Here is a 23789-nt window from a genome sequence, read left to right on the forward strand (position 1 = left end):
TTATTCTCTTTAAGGCGAGAGCTGTATTTTTTGTGTCAACAGCAGTAAGTTTTAAATGAAAAACAAACACGATCTTTTGAATTATGTCCTATTTACTTTTTGAAAGGGCTTATAGTAACAAGCAACTCAGAAAAATTCTCATAAAAATCTTAAAATGCATAATTGCTTATATCAACATTAGCAAAGGTAACACAAAAGTATTCTTTTATTACTTTGTATTATATTGTAAGTTCTGATTGTTTTTAAGGCTGAATCCCTAGCACATAAAAAATGGGCTACTACTATAAGGATCAAGGTCTAATTCATTTCATAGTCTGAAAGCAGTTAACAAAATGTAAACAGCAGCAGAATCAGACTGTGTGCAACAGAAAGCAGAACTTACCACTGCAAACCACCACCAAAAACCCACCAACTAGTAATAAAAGCCTCTAAAGCCTGCCCAAAGAAAACCTACTGCGACCACATTAAACACCACACCAATAACTTCAACACTACTCCTGCAGGTGGCAAAACAACAGATAGATCTGTAAAATGAATAGCTGTAAGTGCGCACAATCATTTCAAAGCATGTCTCAGAATAAAGGGTTTTTAATGAGATACGTAATAGGGGCTGGGAATTTAGCTCAGTGGTAGAGACCTGCCTAGCAAGCACAAAGTTCTGGGTTTCGTCCTCAGCTCTGAATCTGTTTCTTTATTTGTTGTGCATGAACCGGACCCATGCACAAGGTCCTGGGTTTGGTCTCCATCTGTGAATTAATTAATTTATTGTGCAATGGATTGGACTCATGGCCTGAGGCATGCCAGGCAAGTACTCTCAAATTTAGGAAAAAATCGAGTTTCTAACCAAAAACACTACAGACACTAGAAATGAACAATTAAGTATCTGAGTGCCTCTGTTCCAACCTGTACAAAGCACCTTCATGTTTTGTCTCGTTTCATGTTCCCCCAAACCACACCAGATCCTCTAATCATCCTGTTTCATTAATGGGAACGTAAGACTGGGGGCAGTATGGGGACTGAGTGATTCCAAGTTACAAGAGTAGTTAAGTTTTTCTTATCAACCCTAAACTATGCACTGACCCTCTCACCAAAGGCTTGTGTCCAGACATATCTATAAAGGCATGGGTTGAAAAAAATAATGAGGCCGGGCGTTGGTGGCGCACGCCTTTAATCCCAGCACTCGGGAGGCAGAGCCAGGCGGATCTCTGTGAGTTCGAGGCCAGCCTGGGCTGCCAAGTGAGCTCCAGGAAAGGCGCAAAGCTACACAGAGAAACCCTGTCACGAAAAACCAAAAAAAAAAAAAAAAAAAAAAAAAAAAAATGATATCACCCAATAATAAAACCACAATGCTCAAAGCTTATAAGAAATTCCAATGTTAAAAATGACTCCTGAGGCTTTAGAAACCAAGACTTGTGTCTCAGCTAGGGTTTCTGTTGCCGCAACACCATGACCAAAAAGCAAACTGAGGAGGAAAAGGTTTATTGGTCTTACACTTCTAGATTGTAGTCTATCACTGAAGGAAGTCAGGACAGCAACTCAAATGGGCAGAAACCTAGAGGCAAGAGTTAATTCAGAGGCCATGGAGAAGTACTGCTTAATGGCTTGCTCATTGTGGCTTGCTCAGCCTGCTTTCTTTTGGAACAGAGAACCAGCATCCCAGGGATAGCACCACCACCAACAGTCTGGGCCCTCCCCCATCAATCACTAAAAAATGTTCTACAAGCCTGCCTACAGCCCAATTTTATGGAGGCATTTCCTCAGTTGAGGTTCCCTCCTCCCTCAGATGACTACAATTTGTGTCAAGTTGACATAAATCTAGCCAGCACAAGTCGGTCCCCCAAGATATTAATTCTGCATGTGCAGCCAGAAAATGGAGTTTTCTTCTCATTTCAATAAATGCCATTATCAGCTGTCCCAGAACCTCCTGAAAGTTTAGTGTTTGTTCTGTTTCCAAACAGAGTCTCATGTATCCCTTATCCCAAGTGCTAAAATTACAGGTGTGGACCACCACACCCAGTTTATGCCAGGGCTCAAACCTAGGAAGGGCTTTGTGCTATGCAAGCACTCTACCGACTGAGCTCCATCTCCGGTCCTGACACTGTTGGTTCTGATAGTAACTTGCAAACATCACTGCATCACTGAGGGGAACAAGGCTGAGGGAAACAAAGAGCAAGAAACCTACAGGCTATTTTGCAATGGGCTCAGATAAAGAGATGGTGCTAGGAACAGTATCTATGCCTAACACAGCTCCTGGGACCCAGCTCAAAACAGTGGCCAAGCTCTTCCTGCCACAAACTGTCACAAGCCTCAAAGGCCTCTGTTCAAAGCCCAGATCAAAGCCTGGACCCCTCAACAAACTTTACTTTGAATTAACTATGGGCTGACCAAAATATCCTCTACAGAGAAAGGAAGGAATTTAACAGGAGCCTGCAATAAAGGATTTTCTATGTTTTTGAAATTCCAACTTCTGTGAAGACATAAAAGTTGATGAAAATGTGAGCCTCCAACTGCCTTCAAACCCCCTTGACATCTATAACCAGCCTGTCTACAAAAGCTCTGCTCCAATGTTTCAATAAGGCCTCCTTAAGTCACGACCAGAGTCTGTCTCCCCAATTAAACTGGCTATTTGCAGGCTGACGTACAAAAAAAAAAAAAAGACATATTCAATGTTTAATTGGAAAGCAAATCACCTAACAGTAAGTGGTAGACACATTCCCCAATTAAAAATCTGACAAGAACTCACAAAAATAAAATAGCATCTCTGAAATGCCATCTTGCTTATTTCACAACTCCAACTTCACACCAAACAAAAGGTTGAAGTAGGGTAATCAATAGGAAAGAAGGAAGACATGGTGTGTGTGTGTGTGTGTGTGTGTGTGTGTGTGTGTGTGTGTGTGTGTGTGTGTGTAAAACTGTCCAAACTGGACTATGTCCACCCAATTAGCTCTGCTGTAAAGGGCCAACGGTGATTAAACCCAAAATCACAGTTAGTGGCAGTCTCCAAAAGACCAAATCGCAAACACCATCTCTCCTCACCAAAAGCCTTCCTCACAGACCTAAGGACTTTTAAACAGACACAAGAGTGGACCATTACACAACTGACTAGCCTGAAACGCGTTTATTCAGGGTTTTTAAGTGATTCAAAAGTTTAATTTAAGTACCTTCTAAGTCCCTTTCCATCAAATATAAGATTGCATTTGCACAGGCAGGCAGTGGTTGCTAATACCTTTAATCCCAGGAAACAGGAAGCAGAGGCAGGTGGATCTCTTTAAGTTCAAGGCCAGCCTGGTTTACAAGGTGAGTCAGAAGTTCAAGATGGCAATGAGGCCGGGCGGGCTATTTCCTGTGTGTACACTAGCTTACTCCTTATATTAGCCCTTATCTGTAGTTTAAGCCAGTACCAAAATGTGTCTACAACAAGAAATGTTCTTATTTTCTATTAAGAATAACATTTTAGCCAGGTATGGTGGCTCACATCTTTAATCCCAGCACTTGGGAAGCAGAGGCAAACATCTCTGTGTTCAAGGTCAGCCTGGTCTACATAGCAAGTCCAGGCCAGCCAGGCTCTATAGTGACACCTTATCTCTAAATAAATAAATAAAATCATTTTAAAAGCAATATAAAATGTTAAAACATATAACCTGGTGTAGAAATGGTGTTTTTACACATTTGGGAAAGAGAACTGAAGGAAATTTTTAAACATTCCAAAACAAGAAAAACACTGCTCAATGATATAACAAAGATGAAATAATCAAACTGTTTAAAAGACAGGCTAATTTATTTTGGGGACAAGATGATGGGTCTAGGGCACCATGAAAAAGCTAGTATATACTAAGTACCCTTACGGGAATACTCAGACTTTTTAAAACACCATCCTAAAATGGGATTTCCTTTGTGAAGCTTGTTGCCAAAGCAACCAGGAAAGGTCTAGTCTTTCGAGAGAACCTGAAAAACATTAAGGACGGAAGAAGGTAACTGAAGTCCATGGGAAGATATAAGAACAATGAATACAATGCACAAGAAGAGCAGCAGGACAAACTGCAGATGTGAAGAGCCAAAACCAGAATGACACACGGTTCTTGATAAGAAATGCACGGTCCTATTCTATTATTCCAATCAGGGCCCTTCTCTCACCCCAAATCCCAACACCAAAACCATACTACCATTCTCTTCTAATGCACTGTTTATGAGCTAAGTACAAAAGAAAATCAGGACGGAAACCAACAACAGAGATTAGCAACATCATCCCTCATTCCAAAGCAAATGCTTCTGTCTCCAAAGGAATGTTGAAACACAAACAGCAACACTCCAGCACCAAAACCATCTAGTCTTGTGTTCATATGTAAGCATAGACCCCAATCTTTACTAAACTTGCCTAGAATGATAGGTCTGGACGTAACTTAATAGCATGATTGTAAAAAGCACAACAAAGGAAACATGTCATTCAAGTGTTTTGACATGATCTGGATTAAGAATCAAAATTAAAGCAGTACTTCACAACAGAAGTCAAAGTAAAGGATGCCCTGGGCCAAAATCATGGTGAAAAAGTAAAGGTGATACATACAGATTGGATTAAGAGATGGGGGGGAGCACACCTTTGATCCTAGCACTCGAGAAGCAGAGGCAGGCAGATCTCTGTGTGCTTAAGGACAGCCTGGTCTACAGAGTGAGTTCCAGGACAGCCAGAGCTATTACAGAGAGAAACCCTGTCTCAGAAAAAGAAAGATGGAAAACCAAATAAGAGTAGGTATTGTGATGTACACCTGTGATACCAGCACTCGGCAGACAGAAGCAAGAGTCCAAGGTTACTACTATTTACATAATGAATTTGAAGCCAGACTGGGATATATGAGACCATAACTCAATACAAAATAACAATGTCATACACTATCCTGCAGTGGGTGATGCCCCCAGAAGATGAAAAAGAATTGACCCTTCAAGGCAAATGTATGTATCCACATCAGAATCAGTCAAAAAGCTTTAAGGCCTTTTTCAGTTTTTAAATATCACATACTGAGGGTAAAACTGTCACTTAAGAAATCTGACGCACACTGGGCAGTGGTGGTGCACACCTTCAACCCCAGCACTCGGGAGGCAGAGACAGGTGAATCTCTGTGAGTTCGAGGCCAGCCTGGTCTCCAAAGTGAGTTCCAGAAAAGGCGCAAAGCTACACAGAGAAACACTTGAAAAAAAAAAAAAAAAAAAATCTGACACACAAGGCCTACATACAGGATCAGAATCACAAAGAGGATGGGCATTTGTTTACAGTTGCTACTTTTCCACTCCTTCCATAAATTCTCCATCTCTGTAACACTCCATCTTTCTCCAAGTCCATTTCATACTCTTTATACATCTTTATCTCAAAAGTAGAACACACACTCAAGAGTAATATTATATCTGACTCGTCTTTGAAAACCTCACGGCATTCATTCACTCATTCAACAACTATTTCCTAAGTACTAAATAAATGCCAGGCACCATACTCCAGTAAATAGCTATTGTTTATGAGTGTTGACTATCAGGCAAGAAATAAAAACAAGTTCAGAAAAAGATTCAGAATTTCAGAGAAAATTAAGATAGGGTACTACAAATGCTTTGCTTGGGGTTTTAATATCACGGGATAAATCTGTGCTGTATAGTCTTACAGTTACACAAGCCTATTTTCTCTTCAAGACCTACCTACTTTTCTGTGAAAAGTATATTATTTTCACAGAAAGTTCTATCCTCTCATTTGTAAAATAAAATTGATAATAATTTAACAGGCCATTGTCTTAAACTACTGTCTCTGACATAAAACCCACAGATAGGTCTTTCTCAGTCCAGTAAGTGGTAAACTTTCTGAAGCTTGATTTATCCATTCTTTCAAGGGCTTACAACCTACCAAATTCTGGTAGGTCCTGGGTTTAAAAAAAAAAAATCATCAGGACCATTACATGAGCCCTCTTAAGAATTCAAATCAAAGTGAAGAATAAGTGGGAGAAGCAAGGGGCATTTGGTTCATGAAAATATGTGGGGTAAAATTCAAATGACAACAACGTATAAATGTGTCAGAGTGCGTTTCATTCGGGCCGGTCTAAATTTGTTTAACGTTTTAAACATTTTTTTTTTAAATAGTCCACCACTGCCACTCTCACCCTATTACTTCAGGAAGAGAGTAGTGACACGGAGGGCGACGTGAAATTCTGGTGTGGTTCTGAGGAGAAAACTGGAAGAAGCAGCAAGCGAACAGACTAAGAAACACATGTGTCCCTTCGATATCCAGTCCTAACCGGCTCACCGCAGAACCTGGGCTCAGCGGTGGCCGGGCTGGGGCTAGTCACAGGTGGTGGGAAGTGCCCAGAACGGGACACTCGCGAAGTTCCGACAGGGGACACCGCGGGCCGGGCCCCCGGGAGCCCGGGCCACCGCCGGGAGCCCCGGCCACCGCCGGCCTGGCTGAGTGCGAGCCGCACCGGGTCAACCAGTACCTGGTCTAGGAATGAATGAGCACACCTGCGCCGGGCTGCTTCCCGAACCCAAGCCAGCCAGCCTGGAGGGCCGGGGACCCTGAGGAGCAGGCTGAGGGGCGGGCTCCTCTCCTTAAGCCGGGCCCCAGAGAAACGGGGAGTCCTGGGGGCCGCCCCGCCGGACCACAGGCCCTGGGGAGGGGCTGGGGAGGCCAGGAGGAAGGGAAGGGCCGGCGGGCGGGACCCGCCCGACGCCTCTCCCTTCCTCAGCGGAGGGCGAGCCGCTGCCCTGTCCTCACCCTGCCTCCTGCCTCCCTCACCTGATCACCGAGATGAGCAGCCCCGAGGGGTCTTTGCTTTTGCTGACTGTGCTCCTGTATTTCCCACCAGCTGCTTCTGCCGCCATCTTGGTGCGGGAGCCAGAGCCAGGTGCTTGACAGGACCGGGAAAGAGTAAACTCCGCGGCGGAACATCCACCAATGGCAGAAGAGAACCGCGGAGGCGCGGAAGTGAAGAGACCAATCACGAGAGTGGGAAGGCGGGACTGATGCTCAGCTGGAGGCCGAGGCGTCTGTCCGCTCTAAGCACTCTGGGAAACGTAGTTCTGCGAGTTCTGGGCATGCCTGGACAATAAACCAGTGGCCACTTCAAGTCTCCCACTTGGTATCTGCTTTAGATCTCTTCAGACCTTAGGTTGTCTTCCAGTGTACTCCCTTTTATAACTTTACACTTTTTTAATTTAATTATATCTAATGATATCAAAATGGATAAGCAGATATGTGTATTTGAATGAAGGCCCCAAAGTTATGCTGGTGCTTGAGTGTGCAAAATATTAACTTCAAATACTGTCTTTAAATCAGCCAAATGCAAAAGCTTATAGGCACAGACTTTTTTTTTGGTATTTTCTAAGACTGAATTTTTCAACATTTGTCTTATGTGTAAGTTCAATTTGGCATGTTGCAGGTTTTCTGGAAAAAAAAAAAACATTTAGAAGCAGGCAAGTGAATATTGATGAAGGAAAGGTAATAACTGAAAAACAAACAAACAGAGTGCAGATGTCTTCCAAACTAAATAAAATACAATGATAATGCACAGTGGTGTCTAAACGCAATTTGAACTGGTAAAGTTCTGTTTCCTGCATTGGTTCTACTGACGAGCCAAGGTCAGAATGTGGATGGAAAATGAGAAGACGGGGGACAAGAATGATAATATATCAAGGAGGAAGTAAGGGGGTGATTTCCTTATAGAAGTGAAAACTGAAGAGCTCCAGAAACAGAAAGTTGACTGACTCAGTCTGGAGCTTCGGACAGCTGACTCAGAATACAGACACTTTAATTAAGTGGTAGACATTCACACTGACCTTTTAAAATCCCTCAGAAATCGTACAGAGAACTTCAGAGTTCCCAATTATTCCAACCCTAAAGACTTGTTCCTAAAGAAATAGAAGGCTAAAGGGTTAGAGAAATGGCTTAGCAGTTAAGAGCACTAGCTGGCTCTTCTAAAGGACCTGGTTCAATTCCCAGCAACCACATGGCAGCTCACAACTGTCTGAAACTACAGTTGCAGGGTATCCAACAACCTCTCACAGACATGAATGCAGACAAAACTCCAATACACATTTTTAAAAAAAATTTTAAAAAAGAGTTAAAAAAAAAGAGGCCAGGCGGTGGTGGTGCACGCCTTTAATCCCAGCACACGGGAGGCAGAGCCAGGCGGATCTTTGTGAGTTCGAGACCAACCTGGTCTACAGAGTGAGATCCAGGAAAGGCACAAAGCTACACAGAGAAACCCTATCTCAAAAAACCAAAAAAAAAAAAAAAAAAAAAAAGAAAAGAAAGAAAGAGTTAAAAAAAGAAATAGAAGGTTATATAGAACACTCAAATTTGGTGAACCACCTGAAGTATTAAATAAATTATGGATAGATCACATGAGAAAATTACATATACCCATCAAAAGTCATAACTTCAGTGGTTTTGATGAAAATAAGATTTTTGTACCTAATGCAAAACACAGCCATGAGTAATTCACAGCGGAAAAGAGGCCACAGTGTCAAATCATTACAAACGCAGGCTGTGGAAGAGGAAAGCATCTACCCCAGTGGTTCTCAACCTTCCTAATGCTGTGGCCCTTCAATACAGTTCCTCATGCTGTGGTGACCCCAACCAGAAAATTATGTGGTTGCTACTTCATAACTGTAATTTTGTTACTGTTATAAATTGTAATATGAATGTCTGGTATGCAGGATATCTGATATGCGACCCCTATGAAAGGGTTGTTCAACCCTTCAAATGGGTTATGACCCGTAGGTTGAGAACTGCTGACCAAAACTGATACAGAAAAATCTTTTGTAGAAATTCAACATACTCTTAAAATAAAAACATTAAAAAGAAATTCCAAATAGAAGGAAATTTCATAAACATAATGAAATTTTAAAAATAACAGTATGTAAAATAAAAAACAAGCTTTCTCATTAAGATTAGAAACAAGATAAGGATGTACATCTTCTTTTTTTTTTAATTTATTTTACATGCATTAGTGTAAAGGTGTCAGATGCTCTGGAACAGGAAGTACAGACAGTGGTGAGCTGTCATATGGGTGCTGGGAATTGAACCTGGGTCCACTGGAAGAGCAGCTAGTGCTCTTAACCACTGAACCATCTCTCCAGCCCCAGGATGTCCATTTTCAATGTGTCTATTCAATAAAATTCTGGAAACCATAGCCAGAGCAAGAAAAAAAGTGAAAAGCATCTAATTTCCAAAGATAGAAATAAAACAATCTCTATTTGAGGACAATATGATTTTATATAGAATGTATTATAAAGAATATCACAAAACACTACTAGAGGTGATGGGCATGGTGGCGTATGCCTTTAATCTCAGGAGGCAGAGGCAGAAGGATCTCTGTGAGTTCCAGGCCAACCTGGTCTACAAAGCAAGTTCCAGAACAGCCAAGGGTGTCACACAGAGAAAAACTTGTCTCAAAAAAAAAAAAAAAAAAAAAAAAACAACACCAAAACAAACAAAAATGAAAACAAAACACTACTAGAGCTAATAAAAGAATTCAGTGATCTCACGGGATACAAAGTACAAAAATTCAGTGTACAATATTGTATATATTCCTATACAATAAGAAAGAGCAATCTTAAAAAGGAACTAACCTAGCCTAGGCATGGTAGCACATATCTTTAATCCCAGTATTTAGGAAATAGCGGCAGATGGATGTCTGTGAGTTCCAGGTCAGCCTGCTATACATAGAGTTCTAAGACATTCAGGACTTTGTAAAGAGAACCTGTCAAAAGGAAGGAAGGAAAAAAGGAGGGAGGGAGGAAAGGAAGGAAGGAAGGAAGGAAGGAAGGAAGGAAGGAAGGAAGGAAGGAAGGAAGGAAGGAAGGAAGGAAGATTAGCCAAATAATCCCAACTCAACAGAAAAAGAATAAAACAAGAATAAATTTAAGCAGGAAAATCAAATATGTATATGCTGAAAACTACAAAATATTGCTGGAAAAAAAATAAAGGAATCCCTAAGTGCATGAAAAACATCATAGATGAGAAAATGATGCAGCTAAGATGACAAAACTTTTTCAGTAACAGAATAGTTGATTCCAAAGGTCATGTGGAAACATAAAAATCCCTGAATAGCCTAAACAATATTGGAAAAGAAAAAAAAAAATGCGGAAGCCTGGGGAAATAGCTCAGTCAGTAAAGTGCTTAGCACAAAAGTACAGGGACCTGTATTTTATACCCAGAACCCAAGTAAAACACCAGGCACAGCTAAATGAACTCACGACCTAGGCACAAGGGAAGCAGAGACGGGAGGATCCTTGGGACTCACTGACCAGCCAGCCTAGCAAAATAGGCAAGCTCCAGATTCAGTGAGAGACCCTGCCTCAAAAACAAAAGAGGTGGATGGCAAGTGAGGAAGATACCTATGATTGCCCTCAGGACTTCACACACACACACAAAGAATAAATATAGAGGATTTGCATTTTTCTGGTTTAAAACCACAGAGAAAAGCTAGAGCAATCAAAAAGAAAAGTGCTAACATAAAAGGAAACACATAAATGGAATGCAACTGAGAATCCAGAGATAACCCCACATGTCCGTGGACTGTTGGCTTTTTTTCTATTGTTACGATTTATGCATTTTAATTTTATGTGTACAAATGTTTGCCTGCATGGATGTAAATGCATACATGTATGTGCCCTGGTGCTTGCAGAAGCACCTAGTAAGAGTTGCCATGGTCATTGTGTCTCTTCACAGCAACAGAAATCCTAACTACAGCAGTGTGTGTGTGTGTGTGTGTGTGTGTGTGTGTGTGTGTGTGTGTGCGCGCGCGCGCACGCGCGCGCAGGTGCCCATGTTTGCTGGCTAGTTTTATGTCAACTTGACATAAGCCATAGTTATCTGAGAAGAGTAACCCTCAATTGAGAAAAAATGCCTCCATAAAATTGGGCTGTAGGAGAGCCTATAGGGCATTTTCTTAATTAGTGATTGATGTGGGAGGGCCCAGTCCATTGTGGGTGAGTCCACCCCTGGGTTGGTGGTCCTGGGTTCTATGATAAAGCAGGCTGTTGCTGGGCAGTGGTGACTCATGCTCTTAATCCCAGCACTCAAGAGGCAGAGGCAGGCCATCTTTGAGTTTCAGGACAGCAGGACTACCCAAAGAAACCAATCAAACAAACGAACAACCTGCTTCCTCCCACCCCCTGCAAAAAACAAGCAAGCAGGCTAAGCAAGCTATGGGAAGCAAGCCAGTAAGCAGCATCCTTCCATGGCCTGTGCATCAGCTCCTGCCTCCAGGTTCCTGCCCTGCTTGAGCTCCTATCCTGACTTCCTTTGATGATAAACAGTGAGTGATGTGGAAGCCAAATAAAACCTTTCCTCCCCAAGTTGCTTTTGGTTACAGTGTTTCATCACACCAACAGTAATCGGAACTAAGATACCACTGAAACAGGAAAAGGGTGTCAGATACCCTGGAGCTGGAGTTACAGGTGGCTGTAAGCTGCCCTACATGGGGCTGGGAACCAAACTCAGATCTCTGCAACAGCAGCATGTACCCTCAAGCCCTGAGCAATTTCTCTAGCCCTTCCATTCTATTTTTAAAGTCAGCTTAACTACAACCTATCTGTTCATGAAGATTTTGCTAGCCATCCCAGCTTTCTTTGATTCTTTTTCACTGAAACATCTTCAGCATTGTGTGTGTGTGTGTGTGTGTGTGTGTGTGTGTGTGTGTGTGTGTGTTCAGCAAATTCTTTGGACTGTGTTCATTTCAAAATCCCTTTACTCCATGTGCTCGTCATCATCCCTACATAAAAGTTTCTATAACTAATCTCTTATATGTTGAGAAATGTTATTTAGTTCTAAGTAGCCTGTTGAGTTTGGGAGTCTATGTTAAAGGCTGATAGTTATCTACTAATCCTCCTGTAAAATTAAACAAACAAACAAACAAACCAGTTTTTCCACATTCTAGTACAAGCTTGGAGTATTCTTCAAGGCAACCAAGAATAGAAACAATGTCAAAGACTATATTTATCACTAGAAGATGAAAGGTATATGGGGTTAAGTTTTCCTTAAGTGTGATATGGAACAGGACAATTAGAACTCTTTCTTGAGGGTTTAATTTGCTGTGTGATAATTTAATTATCACCTAATTACAGTTCTAGTATGTGATAAAAGCAGTCCATCATTTTTGACACTTCTCCAAATCATGCTTTTAAATAAAATGCATTTGTTTATTTCCACTTAAAATGTATAGGATCCATAAGAAAGCATACAGATAAAAGAAAAATTATCCAAATTAGTGTGTGTGTGTGTGTGTGTGTGTGTGTGTGTGTGTGTGTGTGTGTGTGTGTGTTCTGAGATAGGGTTTCTTCGTGTAGCTCTGGCTTTCCAGGAACTCACTCTGTAGACCAAACTGGCCTTGAACTTGCCTTGAACTCACAGAGATCCACCTGCCTCTGCCTTGGGATTTCTGGAATTACAGGCATGCTCCACCATCACCTGTCTTCATATTACTGTGTCTTAAAACAACCTCACATTACTGTCCGAGACATACTTTAGACACTTTGAAGGCATGCTTCAAAGTGAAGTCATTTTACTACCGGCCTAACAGATATGGAAACTGAGGCACAGAATGGCTTAAGTCTCTTTTCAAAGGGAAGGTGGAATCAATTGAGACCTTGGATTGAATCTAGGCAGTACTACAGCACAAATTCATACTTTAAAATACACACAACATAAACTACCTTTTTATCATCTTAAATGTGTTATCAGTAGGCTTAATAGATTCAAAACTTATACAAGTATAAACACTGAACCCATCTAGTATTATACACTTTGTTGCATAAAGTGACCCTCCCCCCAGCTCTGCATACTCACTAATTTGCTTTTTGTCTCTATAAGTTTACCCATTCTGAATGTTTTATTTTATTTCTGCATCTATCTATCTATCTATCTATCTATCTACCTACCTACCTACCTATCTATCATATATCTATTTATTTATTATTTTGTGTGTGAGTGCATGTGTGCATGTGTGTGTTTGTGTGTATGTTTGAAACAGGGTTTCACTGTTTCGCCCTGACTGTCCTGGAATTCTAGCTATAGAGCAGGCTGTCCTTGAACTCAGAGATCCATCTGTCTCTGCCTCCTCAGTGCTTGGATTAAAGGCATGAGGCACTGTAGACGAAATTCTAAACAGTCTTATTAAATAAGAAACAGAGCCAAATACAGAGGAAATAGCCAAAGAGATCAGAGCAATAGCCACAACTAGCTTTAGCTTACCACCAGCAGTCGCTTCCCCAGAGAGAGCCCTCTTCCTGTCTAACCTGCGCTTTGATTGCTTTCCTGTTCTGCCTTCTCATTGGCTCTAAGCCCAACTACATGACTTCCTCGTCACTGCCTGTCTATACAGACCTCCAGGTCTCTATGGTTGGTACTGGGATTAAAGGCTCCTGTTACCACATTTGGCTGTGTCCTTGACCACACCGACACTCTGCCATATGATTGGATTTAGGGTGTGTGCTACCACTCCTGACTCTGCTTATGGCTCATTTTTGACCTCTGATCTCCAGGCAACTTTATTTATTAACCTACGAATAAAATCACATTCAGCACAAATAAAATATCACCATAAGCCACTACTGCCTGGCTAGACTATTTTATATAAATGGACTCCTCAGTCTTTGTGTCTGGCTTCTTTCACTTGGCACAGTGTTTCGAGGAGTATTAATGTTGTAGAATGCACCAGTACTTCACTCCTTTTTATGGCTTTGAAGTATTGTATTGTATGAGCAGTCCGTATTTGTTTAACGACATTCACACAACTCATATTACACCAAATTTATCACTATTGTCAATAATGCTTCAATGAATGCTTATGTGCATATTATTTTTGAACATGTAATTCTCATGGGTATTATTTGTGAAAGAAACCACTATTTCCACATTGACTGAAACAGTTCATATTCTCAGCAACACTGTTCTGATTGCTTTATGTATTTGCCAGCATTCATGTTTCACTGGGGGCTGGGTGTAGTGGCCCATGCCCTTAATCTCAGCACAGGCTAGTGTGAGTTTGAGGCCAACGGGGTGAAAGGAAAGAGCTGCTTCCTGCAATTGTCCTCTGACTTCCACACGTGCTCCCCATCAAATATGTAACTTACTGTAAATAAATTTTAATCAAGAAAAATACATAGTCAGCCCAGTGAATGTGAAGTGGTAGCTATTATTGTTTTCATTTTCATTTCTCTAATAATAATGTTGAGCATTTATGTACATCCTTTGGAGCTTTTAAAAATATCAGATATATAACTTACATATATATAAAATAAAGTCCTATTTTAATATACATTTTCCTCTTGTTGCTCTTACTTTTGCTGTCGTATATAAAAATAATAATAATAATCCATTGTTAAACCTAAAATCATAAAGATTTACCTCTATATTTTCTTCCAAAAGTTCTAAATCATATATTTAGGACTTTGGTACATTTTGAATTAGTTTTTGTGTGTGGTATGAGATAGGTGTCCACTTCATTTTTTTTTCAGGTTTATATCTAGTGTTCTATTGTCATTTATTGAAAAAATTATTCTCCTCCTCATATTTGAAATAGTCACATTTTAAAAATGATAATCAAGGCTTGGGGATTTAGCTTAGTGGTAGAGCGCTTGCCTAGCAAGCGCAAAGCCCTGGGTTTGATCTTCAGCTCAAAAAAAAAATGATAAGCAAAATATCATTTTGAATGATACTGGAATCCTTGTCAAAAATCCAACTGATCATGACTGTAGAGATGGCTCAGAGGTTAAGAGCACTTGCTGTTTTTCAGAGGTCCAAAGTTCAATTCCCAGCAACTACATGGTAGCTCACAATCATCTATAATGGGATCTGATGCCCTGTTCTGTCATGCAGGCATACATGCAAATAGCGCACTCATATGCATAAATAAGTAAATATTTAAAAAAGAGAACTTGCTGCCTTTGCAGAAGATCTGGGTTTGCTCACTAGCACCTACACGGCTGCTTACAACCATCTGCACCTCCAGAAACATCCAACTAACACTTACAGTTTCAGGGGTACAGTCCATTATCATTCTGGTGGGGAGCATGGTGGTGTGGAGGCAGATATGGTGCTGGCTATGTCTTGATCAGAAGGCAACAGGAAGTACATTGTGACACTGGGCAGTGTCTTGAGCATAGAAAACCACAAAGCCTGTCCCCACAGTGACACCTTCCTCCAACAAGGCTATACTTATTTAGGCTATACTTATTCCAACAAGGCCACACCTCCTAATAGTGCCACTCCCTTTGGGGGCCATTTTCTTTCAAATGACCACACAACATAATGAAAAATAAATATTTTTAAAAATAGGCTAGAGACTTAAATTCCAGAAGAAAAAGAAAGGGGGAGGAAGGGGCAGCGGAGGGGAAGGAGGCAGACAAACTAAGGCACAAAATGAAGCTGTGAATCATGTTCAAGGAGACAACTGGTCTTGAATAAATGGTTTATGGATGAAAGGTGGTGCCACAAGGTGAAAAGGCACACAGATGATTTCAGAAAAGATCTCAAAGCCCACAGCTAGACCCTGCCTAAGTTTATACAATGAGGTTCAGAAACAGTACATGTGCATGTCTTGTTTTATGTTGTCTATTATTTTGCAAACCAGGGCAGACTATTTTATTATTACATTTGTAATATACCCAGAGGCTCTTAAAACCATGGGAACATCCAATTAAATGAAAATGCTTTGACCTCTTTGGATGAGCAGCTCCATATAAATCCAGGGTATTGATATTCTTATTATTGCAGATAAATGAAATGTGTGAATGTGGCCAACTCAGCAAGAGAATGGCCTCCCTGAGATTCATAAAAATTGCCCAGGTCTTGGTGTCTGCAGAGCAGCAGACATAGGCATGGGAGACTGGAAAACAAGGGTCTCTTGATACCAGCAAGGGGGGCAGAACTCCAGAAAAAGAGCTGTTTTATGCCCCCACCAGCACCGCCTCTGTACAAGAGGCAACTCAGCTAAGATATGAAAAATGCACGTTAGGCACGGCAGAGTAAATCAAGGCATGGGATCTAGATTACATTAAAAAGAAAAAGTCAATGATACATTCCTCATGAAAAAAGCAACTGTCTTATTTTATTTAGGATTTAAATTTTATACCAGCATTTTCAATTACTGTGGCATAAATAAATCTTACCTAGTGTAAGCTTAGCTGAAGATATATACATATTGCGGTCTATTTGGAGGAAAATTTTATAAGTAGATCACAATAGGCTGTAATTCTGACCAGTAAATTCTATTGTTCATACTCAGTACCTGGTTCATTTTGGCCTCTAATAGAATCCATGTTGATTTGGGTTTCTGAGTAAGGTTTGGTTTCTGGAAATTGGTCCAAGAATGGTAGATTAAATTTGATTTTGTTGAAGGAGGGAGGAGTAACCATTCTTTCTCTGGAACACGATCCTGTCTTCTGGCTATCTAGAGCAGCAACATTCTTCCAGTTCCTCTGCTAGACTCCAGAAGTGCTGATGGGCCGGAGAAATGGTCAGTGAGTTCAGTGTGAGGAGCTGAGTTCAGGTCTCCAGAACCCATGTGAAGTCAGACCAGGTGCCACTTCTCCATAGTCCCAGTGATCCAGGAAGGTGAGAGGTGGGGACAGGAGAATCCTGGAAGCACCCAGGCCAGCCAGTCTGGTGTACACAGTAGTTAACAACACGGTATAGGAGATGACTGACATGGGAAGTTGTCCTGTGACCTCCACACATGCAGTATAACACATGCATATCTGTAATCATGCACATACACATGTAACTCCCCCCCACACACATACACACATATATACACACACATACACACACACACATGCATGCATGCACGCACGCACACACGCACACACGCACATGCACATACACAAAGAAATACTGAATGTAATACATGCTCCAGACACTACATGGAGCCAAATACCTCTACATGCCCTCAATTCTGCCTCAAACTAGACCTATGATTCCTCTTGTCTTGAATCCCCTTCATTTTCTCAACTGTGTTTCATATTTCAGCAAAAGTAGTTAAAAAAAAAATCTATCAAGTGAAGGGGCTAGAAGTGAAGCTTAATGTATAGTATGCATGCAAAAAACCACAGGGTTGGACTCCAATACTACACTTAAAAACTAATTTATTGCTGGGAGGTGATGGTGTGTACCTTTAATCCCAGCACTCGGGAGACAGAGACAGGTGGATCTCTGTGAGTTCAAGGCCAGCCTGGTATACAGAGTGAGTTCCAGGGCAGCCAAGATTACACAGAGAAACCCTGTCTCAAAAAACAAAAAATATTTTAAAGAGAAAAAGATCCATGCAATGAGATGGAAAACTATAATATGGAAAAGAATTGTTTCAAGTTACATAGTTCATAATGTTCTAATATTCAGAAAATATAAAGAATTATCACAACTCAGTAACAAAATAGTAATCCAATTTTTAAAAAATGGAACGAAACTCTGAATCTTCATTTTTCAAAAATAAATACATAAATGATCAATAAACATACAAAAAGATGCTTGGTGTCATCCATCTGGTAAATAAAATCAAAACAACAAATAATAACATTTTTAATTTTATGTATTATAACTATTATTGCATGTGTGCGGTGTGTGTGTGTGTGTGTGTGTGTGTGTGTGTGTGTGTGTGTGTGCACATGCGCAGTGTGAGTGTGGCGGTCAGAGGACAGCCTTCAGGAATGAGTTCTCTCTCCCCACTTGCTCACAAGGCAGGACCTCTCTTGTTTCTGCTGTGCTGCACACTTCTGGATTCTTCTCCTGTCTACACCTCCCACCTCACCATGGGAATGCTGAGATCACAGATGTAGTAACTGCATCCAGATCTGCTCATGCAAATTCTGAGGACTGAGCTTGGGATACCAGGCTTACGAGAGGAGCACTCCCACAGGCCTGAGCTAGCACTTTACACTGCCCGGGTTGGCTGCCACTTTATTTATTTATTTATTTATTTATTTATTTATTTATTTATTTATTTATTTTTAATTTTTGGTTTTTCGAGACAGGGTTTCTCTGTGTAGTTTTGGTGCCTGTCCTGGATCTCACTCTGTAGACCAGGCTGGCCTGGAACTCATAGAGATCCGCCTACCTCTGCTTCCTGAGTGCTGGGATTAAAGGCATGAGCCACCACTGCCTGGCAGCTGTCGCTTTTTTAAGAGAAAACAAACTTGGCCTGCATGTGGGAAGATGGAAGTTCAGTACGTCACTGGTGAGTATACAAAATAGTATAGCTACCATGGAAAACCATTTGGTGACTTTTCAAAATGATACATATAAATCACCTTATAACCCAGCAACCCCACTGCTTAGTATCTTCCCCTAAAAGTTAGAAACTGATGCTCAAACAAAAATTTGCATGTGAATGGTCATAGTATCACTTACCACAAAAACCAAAAGGTATAAACAACACCACTATCCATCAATAAATGTACAGATAAACAAAATGTGGTATATCCACACAATGGGATATTGTCCCATTATGTAAGGAATGAAGGGCAGATATGTATTATAGCATGGCTGAATATCAAAACCATTAAGGAAAGTGAAAGAAGCTAAATACAAAAGGTTGCCTCTTATATGCTCTATTTTATATGAAATACCATGAAGGGATAAATTCATAGAGATAGAAAGTATATTTGTGGTTGTGGGGGGTGGGGAGGATGAAGAGAATAGTATGAGGGTGATTGCTTAATGGAAATGAGGACATGACCACGCCTAGGTATGGTTGAGAAGATGGTTTCTGTGGTAGATATGAGGGAGAAAACAGCCAGAGGCATCTGGAAGAGTCCTGAGTGAACATGGTCAGAAGTGGGGAGAAATAGGGCAGAGTGAGAAAGGAAGAGAAGAGAGAGGATCAAGAGAGGGGACCAGGAACCAAGAGCAGAGGCCAACAGAGCAAGGACCAGGAGCCAAGAGCATAAAGAGAATGGATGGCCGGGCTGTATAGGAGTCAGAAGCTGGGGGAAGGGAAGAGAAGCTTGGGAGCTGGAGAGGTTTAGGGTAAGGGGCAGGACTGAGAAGTGCTCAGAGGAGCCAGCACAGAGGTACTTGTGATGCTGAGAGAGCCTGGTGCCCAACATAGGTTTTGGTAAGTTAAATAGGAACCACAGTTAGCCATTTGTCCTGAGTTTCTTTTGGACCTGACAGTTGCTTACAGGATTTTCTTTTAGAGTGATGAAAATACTCCAGAATTGGTGTTCACGGTTGCATGCTATTGTGAAAGCTACCAAATCTTGTATTTTCAAATGTCACGAATTTTACCTCAAAAACAAACTTTGAGTCCTCCCACTAAGATCCAGGAAGTCATAATTCAATTAGTTACACGCTTCTATCCATTTGGTGTATGCAGCGCTTCTTTTTCAAGGAACACACAAAGGAGGTTTTGAGACAGCCTCACCATGTACTTCAGGCTGACCTTGAACTCTAGAACCTCTGCCTCAGCCTTCCTAGTACTGGAATTGTAGCTAGGAGCTATCACACACTGCACACACACAGTGTTTCTTAAATCCACCCTTTTCTTCACTTTCCCACTCCCATGACCTCCACATGTCCTGGACCAGGTCCTCACCATCTTTTCTAAATAATTGCTTCCTCCTTTGTCTCTTACCAACTTCGTTGCAATGTACTCACTGCACTTCTGGAGTTACTCTGACGTGTTAATTGAAGCTCCTGCCCCTGCATTAAGAACTCCAAGGACTACTTTGCCTACAGCACTGTTTTCCAAACTGCTCACCAGAGAAACAGCTCCAAATTATTTTTCCAGCTTCTTTATTGATTACTCTCGTTATACCCAACTCTCTAAACAGGTTCAGAAAATTGCGGATTTGCTTCTGCTTCCTTTCCTCTTACATGCTTCTGTTCCTCTTAACGTCTCATGGAGCATGGAGTCTACAGCTGGGAAAACGTGGCTACTTACTCTGCAAGGTTGTTGTGAGACTTTTAATTCCACACCTTCTGTTTGCTCCTCAAGGCCAAAGGTCAGCCGCTCACGCAACCACGTATGCTCACAGGCACCATGCACCTCACACCATAGCGCTCTTAATTTTCAATGAGCGCTGGCTATAACAAGATGATAAGATTCATCTGCTTGTTAGAGAGTATACGTTTATTCCCTTCAGTCTTGTTTATTTCTAAACATGAGAATGAAAACAGTTGTTGTTGTTGTTGTTGTTGTTTTCATTTTCATACCCAGTGCCTTGCACAGAGCAAGGTTTTCAGTAAATAAACATAAGACTTGTTGAATTGAAGCATCTTCTAGTCAACTTTAATAAACTACAGGGCTAAGACTGAGCACTTTCAAAAACACTTAATTTTAAGGAAAATTATACCAGAGAGGCTGGTAAAAGTCACTACAGTCATCAAACTAGTGATAAATGATTTAAACATAGTGTTTCCTTTAACAATTTTTTAAAATACTACATCATTTCAGTAAATTAATTCAAACTTATGTTGCCTTTGGGAGCCATAACAAAACTATATATCATTTATGATTGATTTACTGATTATAACTCATTTTAGTATATAACACTAGGAGGAACAATGAAACAGATTCAGGAATGATCTTTCATATCTGAAATTTCTCCTTCTGTGTATAAGAGCTTGTGTTGTGTTTTAAAATCTCACATTTAACCCGCCCCCCAAAACATAATAATAACAAAATTAATAAATAAAATAAAATAATGTCTTTAATCCCAGAACTCAGGGGGCAGAGGCAGATGGATCTCTGTGAGTTCAAGGCTAGCCTGGTCTACAAAGCAAGTTCCAGGATAGCCAGAGCTGTTCCACAAAGAAACCCTGTATCGAAAAACAAAAAAATCAAATCAAATCTCACAGTTATGAATGTTCTAGTTTGGTTTCTATTGCTGTGATAAACACCATGACCAAAGGCAACTTGAGGAAGAAAGGCTTTATTTAGCCTTACAGCCTCCAGTCCACATGAAGGGATGTCAAGGCAGGATCTCAAGGCGAGAGCTGAAGCGAAGGTCATGGAGGAACGCTACTTACTGGCTTGCCTCTCAGGCTCACATTCAGCTATCTTTCTTATACCTCCCAGATCCACCTGCCCAGGGAGGGCACTGCCTACAGTGTGCTGGGCCCTTGCACATCAATCATTAATCAAGAAAATGTTCCCACTGACTTGCCAATAGGCTAATCTGATGGAGGCATTTTCTTAGTTGATTTTCCCAAATGCCCTTAATTTGTGTCAAGTTGACAAAAAACTAAGCAGCACAATGAATCAAACTACAGATAATACAATAAGTCATTTGCTTTGCTTGGCCTATAAAATTCTTCTTACAGGTGTTTACTGTAGCGAAAAATCAGTATTCAGACAGCAAAAGCTTTTGAATTTTCTCTTTGCTTATTTGATGCTTATGTTTGTCCATAAGTTGGCTCATCAGTGATGGTGAGCTGAAGATGAGCTTGTACAAAAACAGTGAAATGATGTAGTTGGAGGTTCCAACATTTCAAGCCTCAAGGTTTCAGGAAGCCCAATCACCTAAAATCACACTTCTTGTTATAACAGCTGCAACCACAGGAATACCATGTAGCCTCGGCTCTCCCCCAGGAGGATCTTCACCCACCGCCGAGATACTTTCCTTAGTTATGACACAGCTCTGTGGATATGCAGAGTGCAGAGTCACCAGGGAGCCCACCTCACAGGTGGATTAAGTGCTCTGTGTGGATTGGAGGGTCTGTTCCTGATTCACCAAGTCCAGAATAGCTCCTCTAGCATTGAGGACTCATAACATCTTTTGATGCCCATAGTACCCAGAACACACAAGGACCAAAGGGGATGAGAGACAACAGGAGAGAATATTAATAAAAACCAAGTGAATGCCTGTGATATCATCAGTGAGGCTGAGATAGACAGAAGACTGGTGAGTTTCAGGCCAGCCAGACTATGCAGTGAGAGCCCAGGAGAACACAACGGAAAGAAAAGAAAGAAGAAAGAGTCAAAGCCAGGGAAATATAGAGTCAGAGAGAGGGAAGTAGTCACGCATAAAGAGGGAAGTCAGCATCAGTCCTCACTATGTCTCTACCTCCATGTCTTAAACTAAGTTTTAAAATTATGAAATTAATATTTGCTGTAGAAAAAGCAATATAGAGCAACACATTGAATAAAATAATTCCAGTGTACAACACTCAGACATAACCACCATTAACATACTTTCTAAGGTTTCATGTAGATATGCAGTATATGATAACTTACTTTCTACATTTCAAACAACAAATAATAAAAACATGTCCCACTAAACAGTGTATTGCTACTCTTATTTGTTTTCAGACAGTAGCTAAAGATAATACATCTGAATCGATGATAGAATTGTTTAACAAAACATCCTAATGGTGAACATGTAACTCTTTTGCTTGTGTGTGTTGTGGTGGGCAGGGGAGTGGATAGAAATAGAATTTACAAGGAGCAGAGCTTATCAAGTTGAACTGGTTCTGCAGAAAGGTGAAAATATCCACCTGTACAGTTTCACTGATTGGTGTCCGAGAACTGACTTGCCTTTATTGGTCCTAATCCACTGTACTTGCTGATCTCACAGAGAACCTAAGTTGGGTGCCCAGCGCTCCAGTTGAGCAGCTCACAGCCACCTTTAACCACAGCTCTACAGTATTCAGTGCCCTCTTCTGGCCTCTGTGGACACCCACACTCCCATGCACACACCCGCGTACAGACACACATAACAGAAAACATAAAAGAAAATAAAAATAAATCTTAAAATGTCTTCCAGTATTTCCCTGGCAGTTCTGGTGATGTCCCTCAGAATTCACACACACAAGTCTGTTGCTTTAAGGCCTAAAACTTCTCAGATGTAATGAAATTATTGCTGTCTATCTCATCAAATTCTTTGATTACTTTCTTTTCTAGGAAACAACCCTTCTAACCTATGTGCACTGAGTAATACAAAATAGCTGACACATATCTATTTTTAGGTTTGTGAAATTTATATGCTTAATTTCAAAATTATTAAGTAAAAATAGTCACTACCACCTGTTATCTATTCAGTGCCAATATTTATAAACTAATAAATATGGTTTTCCTGAGCACTAAAAGTTGGGTTCTTTGTGTGATAAATATGTTCTACTTTGCAAATATGATATATGTGTATATACACATTTATCTTATATCAAGTCAAATATGTACATGACTCTTATTATGATAGGTCAATATAATGTAAAATTTTTATTACAATTATATATACAACTTATGTATATATTTACTCATTGTGTGTTCATGTATGAACATACCACAAGGTACATATGGATGGCAGAGGACAACTTGCTGGAACTGGTTCTCTCCTTCTAAGCTGTGGATTCTGAAGTTTGAACTGAAGTCATCAGTCTTGGCAGCAGATGCTCTTACTCTCTGAGCCATCTCAGGAACCCCAGTTAGCATGAATATGACTCATATGTGTGTGTGTTACATATGATTGGTGTGAATATAATGAAATGCAGAATGCAGAGATTTTTAAGAATAACCAGACTTAACACCTGAAATAGTAAAAGTGACTAACTCTAAACCTAGCAGAAAATATCTGAAGATCTGAAAGCCTAAGGAATTAGATGAGCAATTAAAGTAGACCTGGAGTAGCAGTGTGAAATGTGCTATTCAAGGTTTTCATTCTTCTAATTCAAGGGCAATGCAAATGTTTAGAATGTGACACTGATGTTAACCAATTACAACAGGGATTTGAGCCTTAGTTCTGTAAGTCATCTATAATGCCAGGGATGAAGATTTTAGTGGGGCATAGTAAATGAACAAGTTTGAACAGTCACATTG

General features: G+C 40.6%; 1 protein-coding gene across 3 annotated transcripts in view; it reads right to left on the reverse strand.

Moving 5' to 3' along the window:
- Exoc4 (exocyst complex component 4) overlaps positions 1-23789 on the reverse strand; it is an 810377-nt gene that overhangs the window by 762850 nt on the left and 23738 nt on the right. The window contains exon 1 of one of the 3 annotated variants that reach the window (XM_006990369.4): positions 6767-6972. The exons of 1 other annotated variant lie outside the window; for it this stretch is intronic. In XM_006990369.4, the coding sequence (XP_006990431.1) occupies positions 6767-6852 (86 nt within the window). In that variant the 5' untranslated portion in view covers positions 6853-6972. Of the gene's footprint in view, positions 1-6766; positions 6973-23789 lie in introns of those variants that run through there. One more of the 3 variants, XM_042273016.2, reaches the window with a different exon arrangement.

Source organism: Peromyscus maniculatus, chromosome 3 (genome assembly GCF_049852395.1).
Source record: "Peromyscus maniculatus bairdii isolate BWxNUB_F1_BW_parent chromosome 3, HU_Pman_BW_mat_3.1, whole genome shotgun sequence".
Taxonomy (NCBI): Eukaryota; Metazoa; Chordata; class Mammalia; order Rodentia; family Cricetidae; genus Peromyscus; species Peromyscus maniculatus.